Source organism: Rattus rattus, chromosome 7, assembly GCF_011064425.1.
Source record: "Rattus rattus isolate New Zealand chromosome 7, Rrattus_CSIRO_v1, whole genome shotgun sequence".
NCBI classification, from domain to species: Eukaryota; Metazoa; Chordata; class Mammalia; order Rodentia; family Muridae; genus Rattus; species Rattus rattus.
Genome location: NC_046160.1, coordinates 87,363,636 through 87,387,121, shown reverse-complemented (window position 1 = coordinate 87,387,121; position 23,486 = coordinate 87,363,636). Strand labels below are relative to the sequence as shown.

The 23,486-nt window shown below is 44.0% G+C and overlaps 1 protein-coding gene across 1 annotated transcript; it reads left to right on the top strand.

The window, feature by feature from the left end:
* Positions 1–9,023: 9,023 nt before the first annotated feature.
* Six4 (SIX homeobox 4) lies at positions 9,024–18,595 on the top strand. The gene is made up of 3 exons (XM_032908737.1): positions 9,024–9,865; positions 12,638–13,326; positions 17,516–18,595. The coding sequence occupies exons 1-3, from the start codon at positions 9,024–9,026 to the stop codon at positions 18,310–18,312; spliced, it is 2,328 nt and encodes a 775-aa protein (XP_032764628.1). The 3' UTR covers positions 18,313–18,595.
* Positions 18,596–23,486: the final 4,891 nt, after the last annotated feature.

Here is a 23,486-nt window from a genome sequence, read left to right as displayed (position 1 = left end):
AAGAAAGAGACACAAATTTATTTCAAGAATTTCAAAAATCTGAGAACCTGGCTCTCTCTGGGAATTGTAAGCCACATTTATTGTATTAATAAGAAGACAGACAAAAGTCTTTTTTGTTTCTTTTTTGTTTTGTTTTTCGAGACAGGGTGTCAGCAATTCTCTGTGTAGCACTGGCTGTTCTGGACTTGCTTTGTAGACTAGACTGGCCTCAAACTCATTGAGATCTGCCTGCTTCTGCCTCCCAAGTGCTGGGATCAAAGGTACGTGCCACCACACCCAGATAGAAAAGCCTTAAAAATATCTAATAGACAATGAAATATTCTAACTGTAAGGAACACCTCTTCTTCATCTCTGAGATAAGGATTTAATTGATACTTAACAAAGACTTAATGAAGAATAAATGAATTCATAAAATGACCCTCAAATAACAATGAAATATGGACATTTCCAATGCCAAGCATTTCTTGTAATTAGCTCCATCTGACTGAAATTCTGTCTGAAGGAAACTTGTAGGCAGGTTGTTTTGGTTTTGTTTGCTTCCTTGTATGAGTTTTGGGGGTTTTTTTGTTTTTTTTTTTTTCTCTTTTTTCTTTTTTCTTTTTTTCGGAGCTGGGGACTGAACCCAGGGCCTTGGGCTTGGTAGGCAAGCGCTCTACCACTGAGCTAAATCCCCACCCCTGGTTTGTTTTTTTAATATTTTTATTGTAAGCATTTCGTGTGTGCGTGTTCATGTGTGGCAGCGTGCATGTGGTAGCCAGAGAACAACTTAGAGGAGTTAGTTCTCTGTGTCTGTCATGTGAGTCCTGTAGATGAACTCAGATCATTAGGATTGGTGACAGGTGCCTTTACTTGCTATGCCATGTTACCAGTCCTGTCTCATTTTTTGTTATAATATTATTTTATTATTTATTTGAGAATTCCACACAATTTACTTTGATCATATTCAACTCTCTTCTACAACTACTAGGTCCACCCTCGGCCACTCCTTTCCTTTCTCTCTCTCTCTCTCTCTCTCTCTCTCTCTCTCTCTCTCTCTCTCTCTCTCTCTCTTTCTCTCTCTTTCTCTCTCTCCGCCTCTTTCCCTCTCTATTGTCTCTCTCTTTGTACTCCCCTCCCACACAGGTCAGCTTTTGTTGGCCAACTACTCTTAGGTTTGGGGCCTACCCTGGAATAGACTAGAGGGTGATTACTCCATGTAAGGAAAGTGAGCCTTCCTTTCCTGGATGTTATCAGATGCCAAGAGTTCCTCTGTGATGTAGACGATGTAATATGTAATGGACTATGTTCACTCCTGTTTTATGGCTTGGTTTTTGTTTTTGCTCCAGGCTTTCACACTGGTCTAGAACTCACTGTGTAATCCAGGCTGACCTCTAACTCATGACAGTCCTCCTGTCTCAGTATTCAGTGTGCTGGGATCCCAAGTGTGAGGTCCCACTCTTGTCTCAATCAAGTTTTTCCAAATTATCCGATTACCTGAATACTAGCTGTATCCATTCTTGGTCATTTAACCTCTCTACAGAATTTTCTCCCTTCAACAAAAACTTAAAGGAAACAGCCCCACCTCCTCTTAAAAACTGGACATAGTAGACATCCCTCGTTAGGGTCTCCACATGTCGGGGGGGGAGGCATGATAAACAGCTACAGATTATATTCCAGAGGAAGCAGGCGGTGATGGCTCAAGACTTGACACCAGTATAAAAGCATCCGTGACTCACTTTATAAACTATATCATCTCCTGATCACAACACTGTCCACCTATAAAAGTTAATCAGATCCAAGTCCACTAAAGTGAGAAATTTAAAATAGGAAACATGAGAAGCCACACTGACCTAGAGGCCTGTCACGTTGCGCTTACTGATTTTAAAAGGCCTTGGTAAACTTATCACTAAACGTGAAACTCTACAAAAATAAAGGTAACTTTAGGTTCTTTACATTTTAAAAGAGCAGAAAGCTTCTGGTGAATAAGTATGTTCCCTGAGCCCAGAAAGAAAGACAGACAGACAATTTAGTCAATACTATGTTACGATGCCATCCACTCAGCTGACAGTATTGCTGGTTGACACCAGAACTGTCTTTGAAAAAGAGAACTCCTAGCCACACTTTAGAGAGAATTGCTCTTCTTTCCCCCTCCAGCCTTAAGATCAAAGAGAAGAAAACACTAAAAAACACGCAGGAGGAAACTGCTAGAAACTCTCCCATGTGCCATGCAGGCAACTGCTATTGGAGAAGCCCGGTGACAACAACTGGCTTGAAACCCTGTCAGATACATTGTGCTCCCTCCGAGAGCTTCATGCAGTAGAAAATGGTGTTTCTGCATCTGAGCCATAGCACTAAGAAAACTGGGTAGAAATAACAGTGTCCCGTCTTACTACTTACACAGTGATCGAAGCACTGGTTTTCCCAACAATAAATTAAAATAATACTTGTACAGTCTGAATGAAAATGCTTAACACCATATCTTTTGTCTCTTCACTCATAGTAATAATATTAACAATAACATCAAAAAGAGTTTTAAAAAAAAGTGTTTTAATAAGAGAAGCATGACTTTCTTTCAAAGCATATAACTGTACTTGAGCCAATTTTTTTTTTTTAGCCCTAACCTCCATTTCTTTTACACATTATAACAGGTTTATTATAATGATGAAATTGAAGATTGCCAGTAGTGGTCCACACCTTAATCCCAGCACTCTGGTGATTAGGTAGGTCTCTGAGTTTGAGGCCAGCCTGGTCTACAGAGTGGGTTCCAAGACAGCCAGGGCTACACAGAGAAACCCTGTCTCAGAAAAACAAAAATGATGATGATGATGATGATGATGATGATGGTGGTGGTGGTGGTGGTGGTGGTGGTGGTGGTGGTGGTGGATGGAGGAGGAGGAGGAGGAGGAGGAGGAGGAAGAAGAAGAAGAAGAAGAAGAAGAAGAAGAAGAAGAAGGAGAAGAGAAGAAGGAGAAGGAGGAAAGGAAGGAGAAGGAAGAAGAAGGAGGAGGAGGAGGAGGAGGAGAAGGAGGGGAAGGGGAGGGGAGGGGGGGGGAGGGGAGGGAGGGGGGGGGGGAGGGGGGGGGGAGGGGGGGAGGGGGGGGGGGGGAGGGGGGGGGGGAGGGGGGGAGGGGAGGGGGGGGGGAGGGGGAGGAGGGGGAGGGGGGGGGGGGGAGGAGGGGAGGGGGGAAAAGGGAGGGGAGGGGAGAGGGGAGAGGGGGGGAGGGGAGGAGATTGAGAAGGAGAAGGAGAAGAAGGAGAAGGAGAAGGAAGGAGAAGGAGAAGGAGAAGGAGAAGGAAGGAGAAGGAGAAGGAGAAGGAGCAGCAGCTAAACTTTATAACAGGCTTATCCAGTGGACTCACAGCACTGCCTTGTACAAAACAGAAGCTCTGAGATGTACACCATTATCACTGATAGAGCTTTGAGAAAAAGGTATTGAGAGTTCCAGACTTCTGATTCAAGTAGAAACTCTGTCTGTGCATGAAAAGAAAGAACAAAAACAACAATAAACCTATCAAGCTTCCTGCCTTTGGGAAGATAGCTACCTGAATCAATTAAGTACATTCTTACTCTTGCAAAATCTGCTGGCCCAAACTAGCAATGAGTCTACCTCCTAGGGCAGTGTTTTTTAATGTAAACTTTCCTCCTTGCCCCAGGGCTATAGACTAATCAGGTTTTTCTTTCCTGCAGGGGCAGAACCTGCTACTTTGTCCCTTTGCTGGAGATAACACCTCTCCCCAATTCAAGTGAAGAAAACACTCCCTGTGGCACAGCATAATGAGCCTGTCCAGTAGAACGCAGGTCCTCTAAAGGAAAGGTTGACTAAAACACTTGAGTTAATCAGAGAATCACCCTAGAGTGTTTCAAATTGGCAGTATCAAATCCTCTTTGGTTTTGATGAGGATGACCAAATTAACTGGGAACTATTGAGAGCCATGGAACTTACCTTCTAAGAAAAGCTCCTTTGAAAACTAAACAAGAAAGGCAGAGGTAACTAAAATAGAATGGCAGGTCTTAGTCTATCAGTTCCATTTCCGACCTTCACATTGTTTGGTAACTATTAGCTTTAGTGTTTGAATATAAAATACCCTAGGAAAGCTCTCATGATGAATGCTTAGTCTCTAATTTATAGAGATATTTTGAGAGGTTCTGGAAACTTTAGGTGGTGAAGCCATGTTGGGGGAAGTGAATCCCTGGCGGGTTGGAGGGGAGCAACATTATGGACTGTCTGGTTCCAGGTCCAGACACATAGCCAATTGACCATGGACTGAACCCTCTATAACTGAGAGCCAAAAAATAAATAAATAAACAAATGAACAAATAAATAAAAGCCAACAACAAAACCTTCCTCTCCTTATTTGTGCCTGATGTCTTGTCAGTGTAGTGAGAAAACTAACAACCATAATTCAGTAAGTAATTCAGCAAGTAATCCTTTTTGCTTTAGCTAATTCAATACGTTTAGGACTTTTAGGGAAATCTATACCATCATGAAAAGATAGAGCACTAAAACCTTACAATCAGTCATTTTTCTGTCTGTATTTCTTTTCTATACTGTTACCTATGTGACTCAAGGGTTACCCTCTTCCTGTTGACCACTATACTACAGGCAGATAATTTGGTCACCAACATCTTATGAGCACACATATATGTCTTGATTTATCTAGCATAAATAGAAAACCTTTTTTTTTCCTTTTCTTTTTTTCGGAGCTGGGGACCGAACCCAGGGCCTTGCACTTGCTAAGCAAGCGCTCTACCACTGAGCTAAATCCCCAACCCCAGAAAACCTTTTTAAAAAATGTTCTGATTGTTTTGCTTAGGGTAAGTACTCATTCTAGACCAATTGACATTGGCCGTGATGATCTACACATGACAACAAAGTAAACATTTAAAAGTTTATTTTTAAGCCAGATCTTGCTAAGTGACCTGAACTGGCCTATGATTTTGAATCAGTCCTCCTACATCAATGAGAGTGGTCTTTTAACCACTCTCCAACTACCCACTTATATAAAAACCTCTGTTCCATATTGAATTGCTTGTTTACTTTCAGAAAAACATCAAATAATCACGGCTCCATGTACTTCCCGTTCTGTTCCCTTTGCCTCTGATGAGCCACTGTCCTCTCAAATTTCTCAACCTTCAAAGACTCAACTCAAAATCCACATCCTACTCCCCACCACATTAGAATGAGTCCTTACCATGCTCTTCCCTTAGACTGTGTTCCTTTGTAGATATGTCTTCTCTCTCCCACAAGAATTCAACCTCCTAGAAAGACCGAGACCCCATAGATTCATCCTTCTATCCTTCTGTTCCTAATGTTCTATTCTTTATGCTTAGGCAGGACTCAGAAAGTGATGGAGAAGTGAGTGACCCTTTGTAAATGCTCACTACTTACCAACCACCTTCATTAAGTAGCAGTGGAGAGGGGTGACGTTAGGACCAGCCTACAGTAACTCTCTGAGAAAGAGCCTATCAAGAAGCCAGTTATCTTCAGACAGCCAAAGTGTCAACTTGGAAATGGAAATTTCCATTCAGGGGCTGGAGAAATAGCTCTGCAGTAAAGTCCAATCATGGAACCCACGTATAAGTAGAAAGAGAGAGCTGCTAGCCGATTCCACAGAAATGTCCTTTGACTCCCCTTTCATGATCTGTATGTAGTACATATATACATGGACACACAATAATAGTAGTTGACAGCAACAACATATTTTTAAGTTTAAAGAATTCTGAAGTCAGGCAGTGGTGCATACCTTTAATCCCACACTTGGGAGGCAGAGAAAGGCAGATTTGTATGATGACCTCAAGGACAGCCTGGTCTACAGAGTTTGTTCCAGAACATGGATAAACACTGTCCCAAAAGAGAAATAAGAAAAGGGGAAATGAAAAGAAAGTGAAAGGAAGGAAGGAAGGAAGGAAGGAAGGAAGGAAGGAAAAGAAATTTGCCTTCTTGGTTAATAAGCAGAAAAAAAATCACATGAACTTCAACATAACATGCTGTACTGAACCAGATTTTCTTCAAGACACTAAAATGGCAAAATCATCTGCTTGCTTTTAGAAGCAAGGATCTGATTTTCCTTCTGCTCTTCCCATCACACCATCTCGGCCTCCACTCCTCAAGATCACAACCCAGCATGACACTGCCTGCCAGCGCCACAGACTCCATTAGTCCCGACCTAGCAGAGGAGTGAAACAGAAGCAACTCAAACACCATTGGGTGTAACCTGTGCTCCAAGATAAACTCCACACAAAACACAGTTCCCCTCCAGTGCCGCTGACCGTGTTTGAGTCTACTAGGAATTCTGGCAGGACATGCTCTGAATCTCACCCTGCCCAAGCGCCGCAAGACTAAGATATCTGGTCCTAGAAATACCTGCAACTGGTGTATAAATTCACAAAATTCGAATCTGGAGAAGGACTCCATCAATTTCCTCTCAATTGGATCCTCCAGCCCCATGGTCCATTGTTTCCACAGACACACTATTGCAGACCTGACAGAGCCACTGATGTTTACATAGACCCTGATAGACTTCGTACCCTAGAGACAATATACAGAGCCAATGATCAAAAGCCAATTATGCTCTTTTCTAAGTCATGCAGTGTACTTGATTGATAATAATTTTAAAGTTAACTCCTATGATCCCATAACCTGGCCAAAGGAATTTTAAACTAGGTATATAGAACTGAAAGGTCTCCTTCTTTGCATTGTCAATAGGAAGATAACAATTTTTTTGCAGAAGATTAATTATGTATCAAGTTCTTTTTGGAATGACCTATTTAGTCTGTACAGTGGTCTTTTCTACTTTCTTATACTCAAGTAAATGGCAGAACTGGGACTGAACCCAAGCCTAGACAGCTGAACCTTAAATATGTATCTTTTCCATGAAACCACACTACTTCTTGTCTACTTTGCTCTGATAAATAAAATTCAGAGAACCAAATGCAGAATGGCCACCCAGATTGGACTGAAAAACAGAAAGTCGTAGAAAAATGAATGAACTCCTAATAATAGAGTCTATAATGAATTAATTATGGTGCATAATATGCCAATGTTATCAGCTCATACAAATGTACTGCTTGCTGTAAGGTGTCAGGATTAGGGACAAATATGTGAAGGGTAAGTAGAAGCTCTCGTTACTATTTTTGTGATTTATCAGTAAATCAAAATTATCCTAAAATAAAAGTATATGGTTAAGTGCAAGAAAATTTTTTTAAAGCAAGGAAGTTTTAAACTCAAATATTATCCTGAACTTGATAGCTATCTGCATGTTTTCAAGGAGGAGGAAGAAAAGGTATTGCCTATGATTATCGATTTTAAATCTGGCAAAGATGCCACTTACAATCAATCCTCAGCACCAATACTGTGGAAGAAGAAAATCAAAATCAGAGAGCCGACTCTCAAGCGTTGTCCTCTGACCGCCACACATGGGTCATGGCTGGCATGTGTGGTCTTGCATATGTGTGCACACACACAAAATAAATATTTTAATGGAGAACAGTTAGGTTCTGTATCAAATATCTCAGCTAACCAACAATAAAGTGGTAGCAAAAAGAAAGAAAGAGAAGAGAGAGAGAGAGAGAGAGAGAGAAGAGAGAGAGAAGGAAGGAAGAAAGAAAGAAAGAAAGAAAGAAAGAAAAAAAGAAAGAAAGAAAGATGCAAACATCACCAGATTGAAGTGACAGCAGGTGACCCGAACCAACATGCTGGAATAGGCGGTTATAACTGACTGGGAAACAGAGATGATACAAGGACACCCTGAAGTAAAGGTTGGTGGGGAGTGGGGGGCATTTAGCTGTTAGATTTTGAGGAGCACCCACAGACAAACCCAACTGACCACAGAGACAGGCTCATCAATACCTTCCGAGCTCTAAGACCCCATGCACACCATGAAGGAAAGAAGCCCACTGAAGACAGCCACATTGCACCTCCACACTTTAGCCTCAAACCCGGTGACCAATCTTCCATTTGTCTCTGGACGGCAAAGGCTGCTGATCCAGTCAGCATACCTATTTATCACCTTCAAAGAGAAACTATCCATCCTAGCACCGCACTGCGTGCGTAGGGGGTAGTGCTATTGGTGTCCAGATTTTGAGTGTTTCTACTATGGTAAGTAGACTTGTGTTCCTAGACCATTATAATTTAGCTCTCTTCTATACTACTTATCCAGTAGAAATATCCAGTTTTATTTTCTATATGTTTGTTTGAATTAAATTCATCTCAGGGTTTCTGCTGACTTTTTTTTTTTTTTTTTTAATGCTTCTTGCTTTTGTCATTTCAAGGTTTTCCGAGCAGTTCTTCTCCTCTGGTATTTTCACTACTATCATTTCTTAGTGCTGTTCATGACCCTTTTGAATACACATCCTTAATAAAGACATCCCTTAGGGGGGGAGGAGAGGAGGGAGGTGCTGGGAAGCTTCGGAATTAGTCTCTGAAGTTCTGTCATCTACCTACGGAGGGTGGTCTCTTTGTTAAAAATTTAGCTGTCCAGACCTTAAGGTCACGCGATTAGTATTCCCTTGGGAATCACTGGGCCTTTCTTTGAAAGAGCTGTCCAGTTTTCAGGCCACACTAGATAACTGCCCATTCAGAAGCTTGGCCAGAAAAGAATGTCGGTGTTTTCCGGCAGGTAAAGGTGCCTGGGGGTCAGGGAGAGAGGGAAAGGCAAGGGGTGGAGTGGAAGGCGGGTGATCGACAGGGATAGAAACGGTGTCTCCTCCTCCCACTGAATGCGAAATAGCCAATGGGGTGGCGCGGCCGGGCCGGCCGGGCGGCCAGTGCCATATAGTATGCAGCAACCGGAGGAGTCACGTTGGGGGAACGGCAGAAAGCAGCTATCCGTTTACACTACTTTGCTCTAGCAGCTATCTTAATGGTGACTGCGTGGCCTGGGGGAAACCTGATCGGCCAGATCCAGCCGAAACCGGGAGGGAGGGAGTGGGCTTTCCGGAGGGGGGAGGGGGAGGGAGACGAAGAAGGAGGAGTAAGAGAGGGGGAAAGAAAGAGGAAAAGAGTGCGAGGGAGTGAGGGAGGGAGGAAAATAAACAACAAAAAATGTCCTCTTCCTCCCCCACCGGGCAGATTGCAAGTGCGGCGGACATCAAGCAGGAGAATGGGATGGAAAGCGCCTCGGAAGGACAGGAGGCGCACCGAGAAGTGGCGGGGGGCGCGGCGGCTGGGCTGAGCCCCCCGGCTCCAGCTCCTTTCCCCCTGGAGCCGGGGGACGCCGCGGCTGCCTCCAGGGTAAGCCGGGAGGAAGGGGCAGCGGCGGCCGGAGCGGCAGATCAGGTACAACTCCACTCGGAACTTCTGGGCAGGCACCAGCACGCAGCCACCGCGCAGCCCCCGCTGGCCTTCTCGCCGGACCATGTCGCCTGCGTGTGCGAGGCGTTGCAGCAGGGGGGCAACCTGGACCGCCTGGCCCGGTTCCTTTGGTCCCTGCCCCAGAGCGACCTGCTACGTGGCAACGAGAGCCTGCTGAAGGCGCGAGCGCTCGTGGCCTTCCACCAGGGCATCTACCCTGAGTTGTACAGCATCCTCGAGAGCCACAGCTTTGAGTCGGCCAACCATCCGCTGCTGCAGCAGCTCTGGTACAAGGCGCGCTACACCGAGGCCGAGCGAGCGCGCGGCCGGCCGCTGGGCGCCGTGGACAAGTACCGGCTGCGCAGGAAATTCCCCTTGCCCCGCACCATCTGGGACGGCGAGGAGACGGTGTATTGTTTCAAGGAGAAGTCGCGCAACGCGCTCAAGGAGCTCTACAAGCAGAATCGCTACCCCTCGCCCGCCGAGAAGCGGCACCTGGCCAAGATCACTGGCCTCTCCCTCACCCAGGTCAGCAACTGGTTCAAGAACCGGCGGCAGCGCGACCGAAACCCCTCCGAGACCCAGTCCAAAAGGTGAGCGCCAACTTTCCTTCCTCCTCCCCCTTCCTCCCCCCCACCCCTTCCCAGCTTTCTTTTCCTCCAAGCGCTCGAAAACATGGCGCTTACCTTCCCCACCAGCCTGGTCCGGCTGCCCACCTCTCCCCGCCCCCCACCTCGCTTCCCTACGGGGAGGGGGGGAAGACGACGGTGGCAACGGGCGGGCGGGGGATCCTCCCTCCAAACCCTCCCCCTCCTGCCCCCAGAAGTTTCTGGTCGCCCTCCTAGGTCCAGTCCCCGCCCCCACCTCGGCTGGTCACTGCTGCCCTGCTTCCCACCCCCATCCTGCTGCCTTTGAAGTTGCCACTCTCGCCTTGGTTCTTTTAGGGAGTGTGTGTGCACGCCGACAAGGCTGCTCTCACCGCGGCTCCGGGCCCGCAGGGGCTGCCGGCGCCAGCCAGGGTCTCTTCCTCCACCGGGTCACCCAGAGCCTAGAGTGCGCACACGCTCCAGGGTACTCCGGGTTCGACTGAGCCCCAGGCTTGCCCTGGAGGTCACCGGGGGCGCTCTGGAAGGAAAAAGGGAGCGTTAATGAAGAGTAGTGACTCAGATGGGGTCTGGGGACGTCGAGGCTTTAATATGACAGAGTTAATCATTCACTCTGCCCGCCGCGGTTCCCGTCGCTGCTAGAGCAGCGTAGGGTGTGGGTGCTGCTCATCTCTGCGGTGTTTTGAAACCTGATTCTGAACAACTTCGGATCGGGTTACAGTGCCTCAGAGGTGGCAAGACTGAAGGACAGTTTCTTGAACCCCCTAACACAACCTGAACCCCTACTGACCGGACAATTGGGACTGTGGACACGCTGGCATAAGGTGGGCAGCAGGAAAGAAGTAGAGGAGCTATCCACTCAGTCCTCTTACACACACACACACACACACACACACACACACACACACACACACACTTTCTGGTTTGAACTTTATTGTGTTTTCCTTTTCTTTCGTATAAAATGCAGGGGTTTTTTTCTTCATCTCTTTTGTGTCCACTTGAGTCAGACCCTCGACTGTGTGTGAGTGTTTAGGTGTGTGTGAGTGTACGTGTTGTTGTTTAGGTGTGTAGTTGTTGTTGTTGTTGCTGCTGCTGCTGTTGTTATACGGGTAAAGTAAGGAGAAGAAGGTTGATGGCCCATCCCCACGGGGATCGGAGAGAAGAGAATCTAAATGCAGTTCAAATGTTCTACCCTGGGAAGGAACCCGGGAGCCATGGAGCCAGCCGGCCTGGGCCAGGTGAAGGTGATCACCCTGCGCATTCCAGAACCCGCCCTCACTACTTTGTTGCCCTGCGTCCGGGTGGAGCCCTGAGGCCCAAAGCTCACCCCAGGCCGGGAGAGAGGCGCACTGTGCAGCCCCGACCCTGGTTGCCGGTAACCATAAACAAAACACGCCCGGCGACCCGTGAGCACTCTCCCTCAGTTTTGAGAGTGGGGGCGACCCAGAGAAGGAGCACTGGTTAGGCGACCCTAACTACCCCGGAGTGCTCTGCTGAAGGAATCTCCGGCACTGGGTCTGAAGCTGGTGGCACATGCAGGCCAGCTGTCCTTTGCTATGGAGCCGGCCCAGTTCCCAGGATCTACACACACACACACACACACACACACACACACACACACACACACACACACACACACACACGGAGCTACTTCATCCTCCTCCCCATTAACTCCATACCCTCAACCCCCAGCCCAGTTGCCTAGTATAGGCCCCTCTCCGGATCTACCTCCCACCCGCACCCCTGGTGAGTCACCCTTACCAATGGCGACGGCTGCTCTGCTTCAGCTCGTAAATCAAAGCGCTTTCTGCGCTCCTGGCCCCAAAGCCCAAAGCCTGGGTAATCCCCTCCCCTCAGCTTGAAAGGAAACCGACCACACTGGGATGTTAGATCCTCAGCTGGACCTAGTCGCACCAAGCTTCCAAACTGCTTCTGTCCTGCCCCGCCCAGATTCAAACCAAATGAGGAAAACTGCCACCATTCCTCCCTGACCTGAACTTGGTATTTCCCTTATGTCCAGGATCCTGGAATAGAAGGACTGAAGACTCAGGGAGGAAGTCTGATAGTTACAAGGCCACACTGAGTGATGCCCACCTTGTCCCTCCCACCTCACCAGAGCACTGGATGGTGCCTGTGTAATAGGCCCCTATGGCTTCCTTTGGATTCAAAGGCAGCTGTGCATATCGGGAGTTGCAAGTGTCTTTTTCCTACAAGGGCAAACCGCTCTATTGAGTGAAAGTTGTCTCTCTGGTGGAATAGAAGTTTGGGAACAGGTGAGGAATGGTCTCTTGTTACCTATCTGGCAAATAAAACACCTCCCACCTCCTGCTCCTTTGGCAAGTCCATCTACCTTCAAAAGAACGCGAATCTGAGATGGCTCTCCTAAAAAGCAAAACGACACGTTAACATTGAACGACTTGTTTCTGTGGCAGAGGTAGCAGTCCTTTTAACAGCTGGAGTAGCACATGATTGCTATAAGAATGAAAACACAGTATTAAAGTGCTTTCGGTTGAATTTTACATTGTCCAACCTTCTGGTCTTTCTCTGACATTTTTTTTTAAAGGAATCCAAATGCATCTTCTCATGGCCTGGCTGGGTAGAATTTGCTTAAAACCTCATAGTTTCAACAGGACCAGCAGATAATTAATTCTATTGTGCTTTGCCTAGCTATTGCCTTTAATGGGTTTGAAGGATGTTTTACAAACTATGTCGATTGTCAATCCCTTGATCTTCAAAATGTCTTCTCCTCCCCCTGAACAGCGAATCAGATGGCAACCCCAGCACTGAAGACGAATCCAGCAAGGGACATGAGGATTTGTCTCCTCATCCACTTTCAGGCGCATCTGATGGCGTCACCAACCTCAGCCTTTCTAGCCACATGGAGCCAGTATATATGCAACAAATTGGAAATGCTAAGATATCATTAAGCTCGTCTGGAGTTTTGCTGAATGGAAGCTTGGTACCTGCAAGTACTTCACCCGTCTTCCTTAATGGCAATTCTTTTATTCAGGGACACAATGGAGTTATCCTTAATGGACTGAATGTGGGAAATACACAGACAGTGTCACTGAACCCACCCAAAATGTCTTCAAACACTGTGGGCAATGGCATAGCCATGACAGACATCCTGGGATCTACCTCACAGGATGTGAAAGAATTCAAAGTCCTCCAGAGTTCTGCTGTGAACTCAGCAGCCACCACCTCCTACAGCCCTAGTGCCCCTGTGTCATTCCCAGGGCTGATACCCTGTACTGAAGTGAAAAGAGAAGGCGTTCAGACAGTGGCCTCCCAGGATGGCGGCTCTGTAGTGACTTTTACTACACCAGTGCAAATTAACCAGTATGGCATTGTCCAGATCCCTAATTCTGGAGCAAACGGCCAGTTCCTTAATGGGAGCATTGGATTCTCTCCACTGCAGCTGCCTCCTGTCTCAGTAGCAGCTTCACAAGGTAAAAGCCTCAATGGGTACCAATAATGCACCAGGGCACATGTTGGTGAGTTGCTCTTTTAAATGGCAGGTTTAGTGAAAGCTATAGATTCATGTTATTGTCCAGATACATCGTTGGCTTATGCAATTACAGAATAGCCTTGTTGTGGTTCCCAGTACCTAAATACTATCCAGCTTGCCTGATTTTCTTACGTCCTGGGGAATGGAGTTTTATCTTCCCCAAACAGAATGGAAAAGTACAGTTTATAGCAGACCTTGCCAACTCTACAATTATAGGACAATGGTAAGTCAATCAGTGCTTATAAAATAACCCAGTACTTGTCATTTTAAAATTAAAAATTAATCAAATTGCTAGGAACATAAAATTAGTCAAGCAGTTATTTATTTGACCAGAAAATGTTTTAAACTAAAAGATAGAATCTATTCTTTCTTGCATCGTGTTCTTCCTATAATTAACACCGAGACCTAAAAGAAATGGAGAAGAACACATGCTTTTCTGTCGCTCTAGATGTGTGTTCATTTCTCAGCTGTGTGGGTTTATATTTGTGAAAACAATTGTGTCATTGTGTGTTTGTGGCTTCCCTAACAGCAGTCTGTTAGAGAAAGGAAATAAGCCTGAGGCTGGCACATCAGTCCCTCAGGAATGTGAATCAAATCTGTATCGCTTGTCAGTTTTCTCTGTGTTGAAGTAGGAACAGTGAGAATTGGGCACAGAAAGCTCAGCGGCCTCTAGCTCTGAGGGTGGGAGATGGTGATCCTGCTATCTCTCCTGTAGGCAAGGCTGAAAGCCCAGATTTTTACCAAAGGTCAACTTGCAACATGGACATTTTTTAAGTCTCAATTCTGTAGCCTACTTTACCCGTTAGAGGCATTAGTGAAAAACAGTTGTATTGCATTCTGTGTATTTGTCTCTCTTGAGAGAAAGAGACAGTGAGCCACCGTGGTCCTGTAGGACACTCTTTAGCTGTTGATTGCTCCAGATTATGTAAGAGTTAACCTAAGTCACACTCCAATTTAGGACAAAAGACAAACACCCCAGAGAAAGCCAAATCATTTAAGGCTCTAGCCCACTTTCCCTCTTTATGAAAATTTCCAGGCAGTTTGTAGCACTTTGGAGACAACAAAGTTGCACAGATAGTATGTATGTTAGCAGAGGAGAAATGCAAACTGTTTCTCATCTGAAATCAAGAAACCTGCTATCACTTTAATAGCGAGGGTTGCCTGGGGAGTGGAGGAGGGAATTGTTGTTTTCCACTTTTTTTTTCCTTTCAGTTTTTCAAACCGTCTGTCCTAGACCTGACTCTGTAGACCAGACTGGCCTCAAGCTCAGAGATCCGCCTACCTCTGCCTCCAAGTGCTGGGATTAAAGTCATGAGCCACCACTGCACGACCATAGTTAGTTTTTAAATGGGATATTTATCAAGAATAAGAATAGCATTGCCAGTTAAAATAGCTAAGATCAAATGACAGGGCTCCCAACGCTTTGACTCTCTGGTATAAGTTTAACCAGATAGTTCCAGGAGGCAACTCCTTTGTAGTAGCTGTGTATTACAGTTTGCTGTAAAGCGTTTTGGAAATTTGGACTTTATTTTTTAAAATGTTAAGATAGGTGTAGTGGTAAATGCCTATCTATAACCCTAACACTTGGGAAGACTGAAGCTGGAAATTGGGGTTCAAGGCTTGTCTGAGCTCCCTAGTTACATAGAGCTCCATTCAAGCTAAAGCAGCTTACATAGTTGGAGTCCGTCTCCAAAAAAAAGTACCAAACCAAATCAAATCAAACTTACACTAGACATTCTTTAAAATGTACAGAAACATAGTCCTTTCTTTCCCATAGGAAAAAGTTACATGGGAAGTTATGAGGAAAGCTGCTGATGTCTTTATTCATTTTACAATCAGGACTTGGAGCTTTGTTTGTTTGTTTTTTCTTCTTTAGCATCATTGTAGAGTTATGCTTTGCAGCTTCGTTCTTTCTGTTCAGTTTTTGTACTGATTAATTTGTAACTTGGTTGCAGCTGTACTTAAAATCCTGTTCTAGCCAGGCATGGTGGTTCACGTCTTTCATCCTAGCCCTTGGGAGGCAGAGGCAGGCAGATCTCTGTGTGTTTGAGATCAGCCTGGTCTACATAGTGAGTTCTATGACAGTCAGGGCTAAATAGATAGACTCTGGCTTAAAACGATAACAAAATCATGTTTTATGTTGGGGCCAATTCCCAATACTGAAAAAGAAAACAAAAATCAAAAATCATCTTTTGGAACATATCTGTTTTCCCCATCATTTCTATAAGTTAGTGGTTCCCCATGTTCAGAGTATGTTATTTTACTTGTGTTTGATAGCGATTGGGGAAATGTCGCAAATGTTGTTACTTATGATTCTATCAAAAAATAATCATTTTTGTAGCTATGTCTGCTAGTAAACAGCTTCAGAAACACAAAAAGCAAAGTAAAGATTAATTGTGGCTTTTTCCTCCTACAGTTTTGAAGCCTATAAGACTTCTAAACCACACTTACTACCAAAGGTTTAAAATAGGGGCAGTCTGTTCATGTACATGACTTGAAAAAAAAATTTAAGTTGAAGAACAATTCAAACATGTACAGAAGTGTTTTTTCCTAACAGTCTTTCCATGATAACTGCTAATACTTATTATGTACTAGTAGTTACATTTTTAAAGGAGTTCAAATACAGTGTTTCTTCTTTTGATTTCTCATGGGTAGACATTCTTTTATTTGCATAAATTGCTTAAAGATGTTGGAAGACATCAATGGCCCTGAGGACTTCCTTACATAGGGAGCACTATCATCACAGCTTCTCTAATAATTCAAGAAGGGAAACATTGAGTGAATTACTTAATTTTCTGCACTTGTAAAGGAGTTGACTAGACCTCTAATTGAAGAGCAGGGTAGATAAGTGCCCCATATTAATTCTCCCCCAGAAAGCTCCTTAAATTCATCTTTGTTTCTCTGGTAATATTTGGGGACCTGAGGCATCTGACTACCATCATTCCCTTTCCCTTGTAAAGACTCAAAGCGGGTTTTATTTGATGGAGACTTGAGGGTCTTCATTGTCCCAAGTTTCTCATTTAAACATCTATTTTCTGCTTATACTTTTTCCTCTAGTCTCCACGCACCATTGAAGTGGGGGCCGCAAAACACGCACCCCTTTGACAGAGGCGTTAATTGTAGTTCTTTATGTTCTTCTGCATTTTAAAAAGAGCACCTCAGGGTTACCATTCACTTCTCCCATCACCACAACACCGAAAATTTAGATTTAGCACAACAAATGAGGGAGAGGGAAAAAAAAAAAACCCTGGACAACAAATGAGGGAGAGGGAAAAAAAACCTGGAGGGTTTTGTTGACTTGAGACTGCTTTATTGGTAGTTCAGAGGAAGTCTGAAACTTGTCTGTACAGGTTGATGTCGTTAACTTGTAAGTTCCAGAGAAGCTCATTTTATGTGGTATTTTTCGACCGTTTTCATTTAGATTTTATGTCAGTACCTGAGCAGTCCTAACGGAAATATTTGGTCTTGTATTTGTGTTCTCTCATTCTAACTGGTAGAGTTAGTGACTACTAAGAGATGGTAAGTCAGAGCCAGAAACTCGGCAGACAGCAGCGCTTGGACAAGATTTCCTCTCCTTTTTTCTTTTCCCTTGAGATAAGGTCTTACTATGTAGCCCAGACTGGCCTCAAGATCAGTCTCCCTGCCTCGGCTTTCATCCCTCGCTTGTTTTGATTGGTTGGTTTGTATTTTTGTTTTGATTGGTTGGCTTGTATTTTTATTTTGATTGGTTGGCTTGTATTTTTGTTTTTTGGTTTGTTTTCATCTTTGGCGATGCTGAGGCTTGAACCCAGGGCTTGCACCGTGCAGGTGGTCCTTACAATAACATGGGAGGTTAAAATGGATAAAATGTAGCTCAGTGGCAGAACCTTTACCCAGCATGTAGAAAGCTCTGAGTTCAGTCCCCAGCACTGCAAAAGAAATACAGAGTATACATAGGGAAAGCTAGTCTGAGTTCTGAGCCTGGAACTCTGCAGTTTACTGGGCTGATGCTGGACTAAGTTACTTATTTAAGTGTCACCTCTCCATAAATACTATACCTGAGGAAAATCATGTGTGCTAAAGGAGTGACTGTGTGTTTGTTTTCTTTCTGTATCATTTTCATCAATGCTAATTGGCACTTTTCCTCCTAGGTAATCTTTCGGTAACTCCAAGCACTTCGGATGGAAGCACATTTACAAGTGAGTCGGCCACAGTCCAGCATGGTAAACTTTTCCTGAGCCCTCTTACCCCCAGTGCAGTGGTATACACTGTTCCTAATTCAGGCCAGACTGTAGGAGCTGTGAAACAGGAAGGCTTAGAAAGAGGCCTGGTCTTTTCTCAGTTGATGCCTGTCAATCACAACGCACAAGTAAATGCAAACCTGTCTTCGGAAAATCTCTCTGGGAGTGGCCTCCATCCACTGACCTCTTCGTTGGTTAATGTGTCCGCCGCCCACGGTTTTTCCCTGACCCCCTCTACACTACTAAATCCCGCCGAGCTAAACCCCGACCTTGCTGAGAGCCAGCCAGTGTCTGCACCTGTGGCAAGCAAATGTACTGTGACATCTGTCAGCAACACTAACTACGCAACCCTTCAGAACTGTTCCCTTATTCCTGGTCAAGACCTATTGTCCGTCCCGATGACCCAGGCTGCCCTGGGTGAGATAGTTCCCACAGCGGAAGAGCAGGTGAGTCACGCCTCGCCAGCAGTCCACCAGGATTTTGTCAGAGAACAGCGCTTGGTTCTGCAATCAGTCGCTAACATGAAAGAGAACTTCTTACAAAATTCTGAGAACAAAACAACAAACAACTTAATGATGTTGGACTCGAAATCCAAGTACGTCCTGGACGGCATGGTTGAACCCGGTTGTGAAGACCTGGGAACGGACAAAAAAGAGCTGGCCAAGCTCCAAACTGTCCAGTTGGATGAAGATATGCAAGACTTATAAGCCTGATTCACTCCACACATCCCCTCCCTCCTTCTCTGCTATAACAGGAGCAAATCGTTTTCTTTGTGAAGCCCCGAAGATGGGGCGCTTCTACTCATTTAGAGGAAAACACTGTACTTCTGCGAGCAAGTGCGTTTGGGTTGAGCTGCATGACGAGCATAGTTAAATATACAGGAGTGGAACTGCATTTCTGAAGCCTTTCTGGTCCCATCGTGCTCGCTTTGAAACAGATAGGGACAAAGCAACAAATGAATGCATCAAACCATCATCTATCATTTAGTCAGCAGTTATAACTCTAAGGGCAAGACGGAACGTGACGGTATTTCAAATTTAAAACGTATACACCTCACTTAGAAAATTAAATAACCGCTCCAGGCTGTTGGAAGCTATGCAGTTGGTTTTTGTTTGTTTACTTTTACTCCATGGGCATTGAGATGGTTAAGAAGCAACGGCACTCTAGACTATCGTAAGGGTATATTTTTCAAATTATGTAGCGTATATGTGTGTGTGTTGGTGTGTGCATACACACATTCGTCGTTTTCAGCATTTTGGGGGAAAGGCTTGGTTTTAAGTCTCTACGTGTTTCCAGATGTGATTGCTAATGGTCAAATGTGGCAGAGAAAGTCTGGAACACCACTACACTCGGGTACGAATGTAAATCCAGGTCTGTAAGCAAGATCTGAGTTAAGTACAGTGAGTTTTTATTTATACCGTGTATGTCTCTCTTCAGGCTCTGTGAACTGACAGGAAGGCTGTCTTCTTACTGTTTAATTTATATTTATTGTTTGAGAGGAATAGGACATCTTTGTTTCCAACCGAGGTTTTGCTTTTTTTGTTTTTTGTAATTGTTATCAAGAGTCTATTAAGGTCAATGTCAACACTGAAACAGTAACTGTTGACCCCCAGTACTGGAACTTGGCTACTTCTCTTCACAACCTTCTTACTTTGGCAACTTTGATTCCTTTAAATCTGTTTTATATAGACTCCTATGTGCCTTTTTACCTTGTGGCCTTTTTATTACTAGTAAGGTACAGAAGCGTCAACAGGAGTGTTGATGGTTCTTTTGTGCCGTCAAACAGGGTTAAGTTTACCACACAAAACTCCTTTTTGCAGGACATCCATTTCACTAAATATCATGTGTAAGGTTTGTCATGCAAGTGGATGACAGATATTGTTGATGCTTTTCATAACAATGAAAGTAAAAAATTATAGAAGACCATGAAACAGCAATTCTGCAGGCTATGAAAACAACCCTTTTTGTTCTATTTTGGTTTTAGGCTTTTTTGAGAAAGAGTTTCTTGGTTTAACAGAGAAACTGTTACTGGCTGTCCTGGAACTCACTTTGTAGACCAGGCTGGCCTTGAATTCACAGAGATCCACCTGCCTCTGCCCCCCAAGTGCTGGGATTCCACTGCCCAACTTAAAACAACCATTTTAAAGTAAACAAAATATATGTAAATTGTACTGATCAAAATCTGTCCAATTGAAACCTCATTCCTACTGTTTTGAATTTGGTTGGTATATGGTAACACATGACTGTTGCCTGTCCTATTTTAATCAAGTAAATCCTTCAGGTTTCTGTAGGAAAGTCTCTTGTATGATAACGTTGTGAGTTTAAAAGTTTTAGCGGGACTCTGCATCCACAATATAACAATGCAATGGCTTCATGCCGTTAGTCCAGGCATCTCTGATTTCAGAAAGTAAGAAGGCGATCTTTTCTAAGGTGACGTTTCAGTTGTTAAGCTTAAAAAGACAGTGCCACACCTTGCTTTCCTTAAGATGTTGGGAGGGACTGCTTGGTTTCTAGCTAACATGCTCATCGGCTGAGCTTCTCAAATAAGGCTCACTTTAGCATTTATTGCTACTATAAAGGGAACTTTCAGTCAAGATAAAGAGCCCTATGCAGAATTCTGTGCCCATCATTTTGGTAAAGATTCTAGATCCCATTTTTGTGAAATTACTGAATGTCCCTCAAATGCTGAAGTACGAAATTTGGGCCAGAGGCTGTTTGTTTTGGGAGCTTTTATTTTTTTTCACATAGCCGGTTGCTTCAGCGTGGTTTTCCACTCTGACACTACTTACACAGCTCGGCTGCCCCCATCTCCCTCCCAGTTATGTACTGATCATATTAATGTGATTAGCTTCATGGTTTTGTAGTATAGTTTACATAAAAATGATATTTTTTCACTAGATTGCTGCAGGTATCAAGAGGTCATTATTTTAAAATACCTGTCTGGTAAGGGAAGTGGGAAAGTCAAAATGTTATATAAGGTGTGTGCGCATGTGTATGTGTGAGTGGGGGGGGTGAGTGTGTGTGTGTGTGTGTGTGTGTGTGTGTGTGTGTGTGATGAAAAACTTCCATACAACTGACAAAAGTATCTCTTTTATTCCGAGTTCTTCCTCTTTTTCTCCCTATGAGAAAGAAAAGATAGCACAAAACTAAGTACTTACCTAGGAAATGTATTCATATTCCGACATGATGAGCTTCTAGCCCTAGGTAGCTATACAACCCACCAGGTAGGAATCAGTGCACATTAGAAGAACATAGTGTTCTTTTCTCTTCTTTCAGTAGAATAAGGGCCAGTTGATATGCAGCCCGTGTCTGTGTGGATGGAATCCGATAAACCCTGTGATCTCCTTGCACAGAATTGCAAATGACTCCCCCCTCCCCCAACACCAAGGCCCAGCCTCAGAGCCCTTGGAGTTTATGTGGCAGAATATCCGTCTTACATAAACCAATGCTTGAAGATGCTGCAAAGGACCCTCTAGCGATTCCTGAGGAGGAATCAGACTAGAGGTCAATAACTCCCTTTAAACCCAACCCCTGCTGCTGGCTGTGAGATTTTCTGGTGCCAGCTTATCTATGCACTCTGTAGCCAGAATTGGCATTCAGCTCTTAGTTACATCTAGTAGAGAGGACGGCTTAGCATTCAAAGGAGATCCCCGCCCCCCAAAACAAGCAAGCACCTGTGTTGTACTGCATAAATATCTCATGTAGATTCATAGTGAAGACTTAATACGTGTTCTGGAGCCTTTCTTGTGTTGTGAAAGGCAAGTAGATGTTGTAGCCATAGGTTTTTTCTGTTTCTGTTTTTTTTTTTTTAATCCATAGTTGAATTGCACAATGCCCTTAACTCTCTGTATGTACCCTTGTTGTTCTGCATGTTAAAGCTGGAATTATTGGGCATGTATGGCAGGCTATCCTGCTGCATCCTCAATATGTGGACATTAGTGCATAAACTCAAGTCCTTCATCCTCTAAAATGTTTTTGACAGATCATCTCATAAAAATAATTCAGGAAATCTGTAGGGAAAGTAGTTATGTTTTACAAGAGCCATTTCAAAGTCTTCCTAAAACTTGGATGCTAGAACCTAATGTTTATTTTGTGTCTAATCAAGACATTTCAATTTCATTAGATGTTACCACCATACGTTTTTATTAATTCAAATTATATCGCATGTGACTCTTTTGACTTTCAGGGTTTCTCAAAAAAAAATGTATCATTTTGTTGCATGTACTGTATGTTCAAAGGCAATCAGTTGTATACTCAATATGGTTTTACTGTGCCTTACATGAAGAGAAACTATACAGAATGTATGACATGGGGTGGGAAACAGCCTCTACTGCACTGTTAGGTGACAGCACACAGCATGTCCCAGAACATTTCTGTGTTTAATTACCCAACCAAAGAGATCTAAAGTATGTATGTTGTACTGTAATGGGGGTTAGGCCTGGACAATTTAAGTGTTTTATTTGTTTTCTGAAATGATGTGAACTTATTTTTCTAAACACTATGCTAAATAAACTTTATATTTATACATACTTTGTGTTGAAGAAAGATTATTTGGGCAATGCTGTTCTTTAAAATAAGAGTGACCCATTTCATTAGACAAAGAAACAGGAAATGGTGTTATGTTTGCCTAGAAGAGAAAAGACTGAGAAAATGCAAATATTTCAACTGGAAAATACGCAGAAGGCCAATTGGAGTGATTTTAGGAAAATAATCTGTGTTGTCCTTTGTAGAGAATTACGTAACTCACTTAGCTGTACTATCTACTCAGGGCTAAACCATAGTGTCTATCCTTAGAGACCGGCAATACGCCTTATTTATTTTTCTCTCCCAAGAGCTGGATGTGGAACATGGCACATACAGGATCACATGGAAAGCGCCAAAGACCTTTTTAGTGCTGACTTAGTAAAATCTGAGTTCTGTTGCTCATCCCCAGGGCACTGCTGTTAACCAAATTGTGATTATTCCCCAGGCGGATAAGGGAATTTGTCCAGAGCTGCATTCTGTTGAGTAGAGATGATTAAGTGTTAATCTAGTTTGGTCCTAATTTTATAATTAAATAAAGTCTGAGTTCCATTCTACCACCCCACCACAGGAGATGTTTGACAACCAGATCGGGAATCAATGGTACAGTTCTTTTATGAATCTAGTTAAAGCCATCAAGTTAGTGTCAAGTGGACTGTCTAGACACATTCTCGCCATTCAACTCAATTGGCAGTGTTCTCTCAGTGGGGTTGGGGATTTAGCTCAGTGGTAGAGCGCTTGCCTAGTAAGCGCAAGGCCCTGGGTTCGGTTCTCAGCTCCGAAAAAAAGGAAAAAAAAAAAAAAAAAAAAAAGTCAAACCAGTGAAGCACAAACGAAGTAATTACATTTCAGAATTCTTAACCAAACAAGTATTGTAAAATATTTGAAAGGTAGTTGCCTTGTTTAAACCTTGTTTGGGGCTCCTCCAAAGCTAGCTAATCTGGTAAAGTTCAACAGGAACCGGAAGCCTTTGTCTCCCTGATTTCCATCCTGCTTTTCCAGTCTCCCATGAGATACCTTGGTAGCACATAAACAAGACACACTCATGGGTTGGGGATTTGGCTCAGTGGTAGAGCGCTTGCCCAAGCGCAAGGCCCTGTTGGTTCCCCAGCTCCGAAAAAAAGAAAAAAAAAAAAAAAAAAAGACACACTCATGCAGAAGTCAGTGCCATCAAATAGTAGCAAAGAGTAACGAAGTTGCCAGTGGGGAGTTGTTGGGCCCAAGACACACTGGACCAGAAAGGTTTGAACAAGTACTATTTCAGCACCAATGTTTAAATAATACGATTCAGGATGGAAAGAAAAGTATGCCAAGGCAAGGGACAGACAGCAGATTTAAAGTCCCTGAAAGAGAAGCAGGT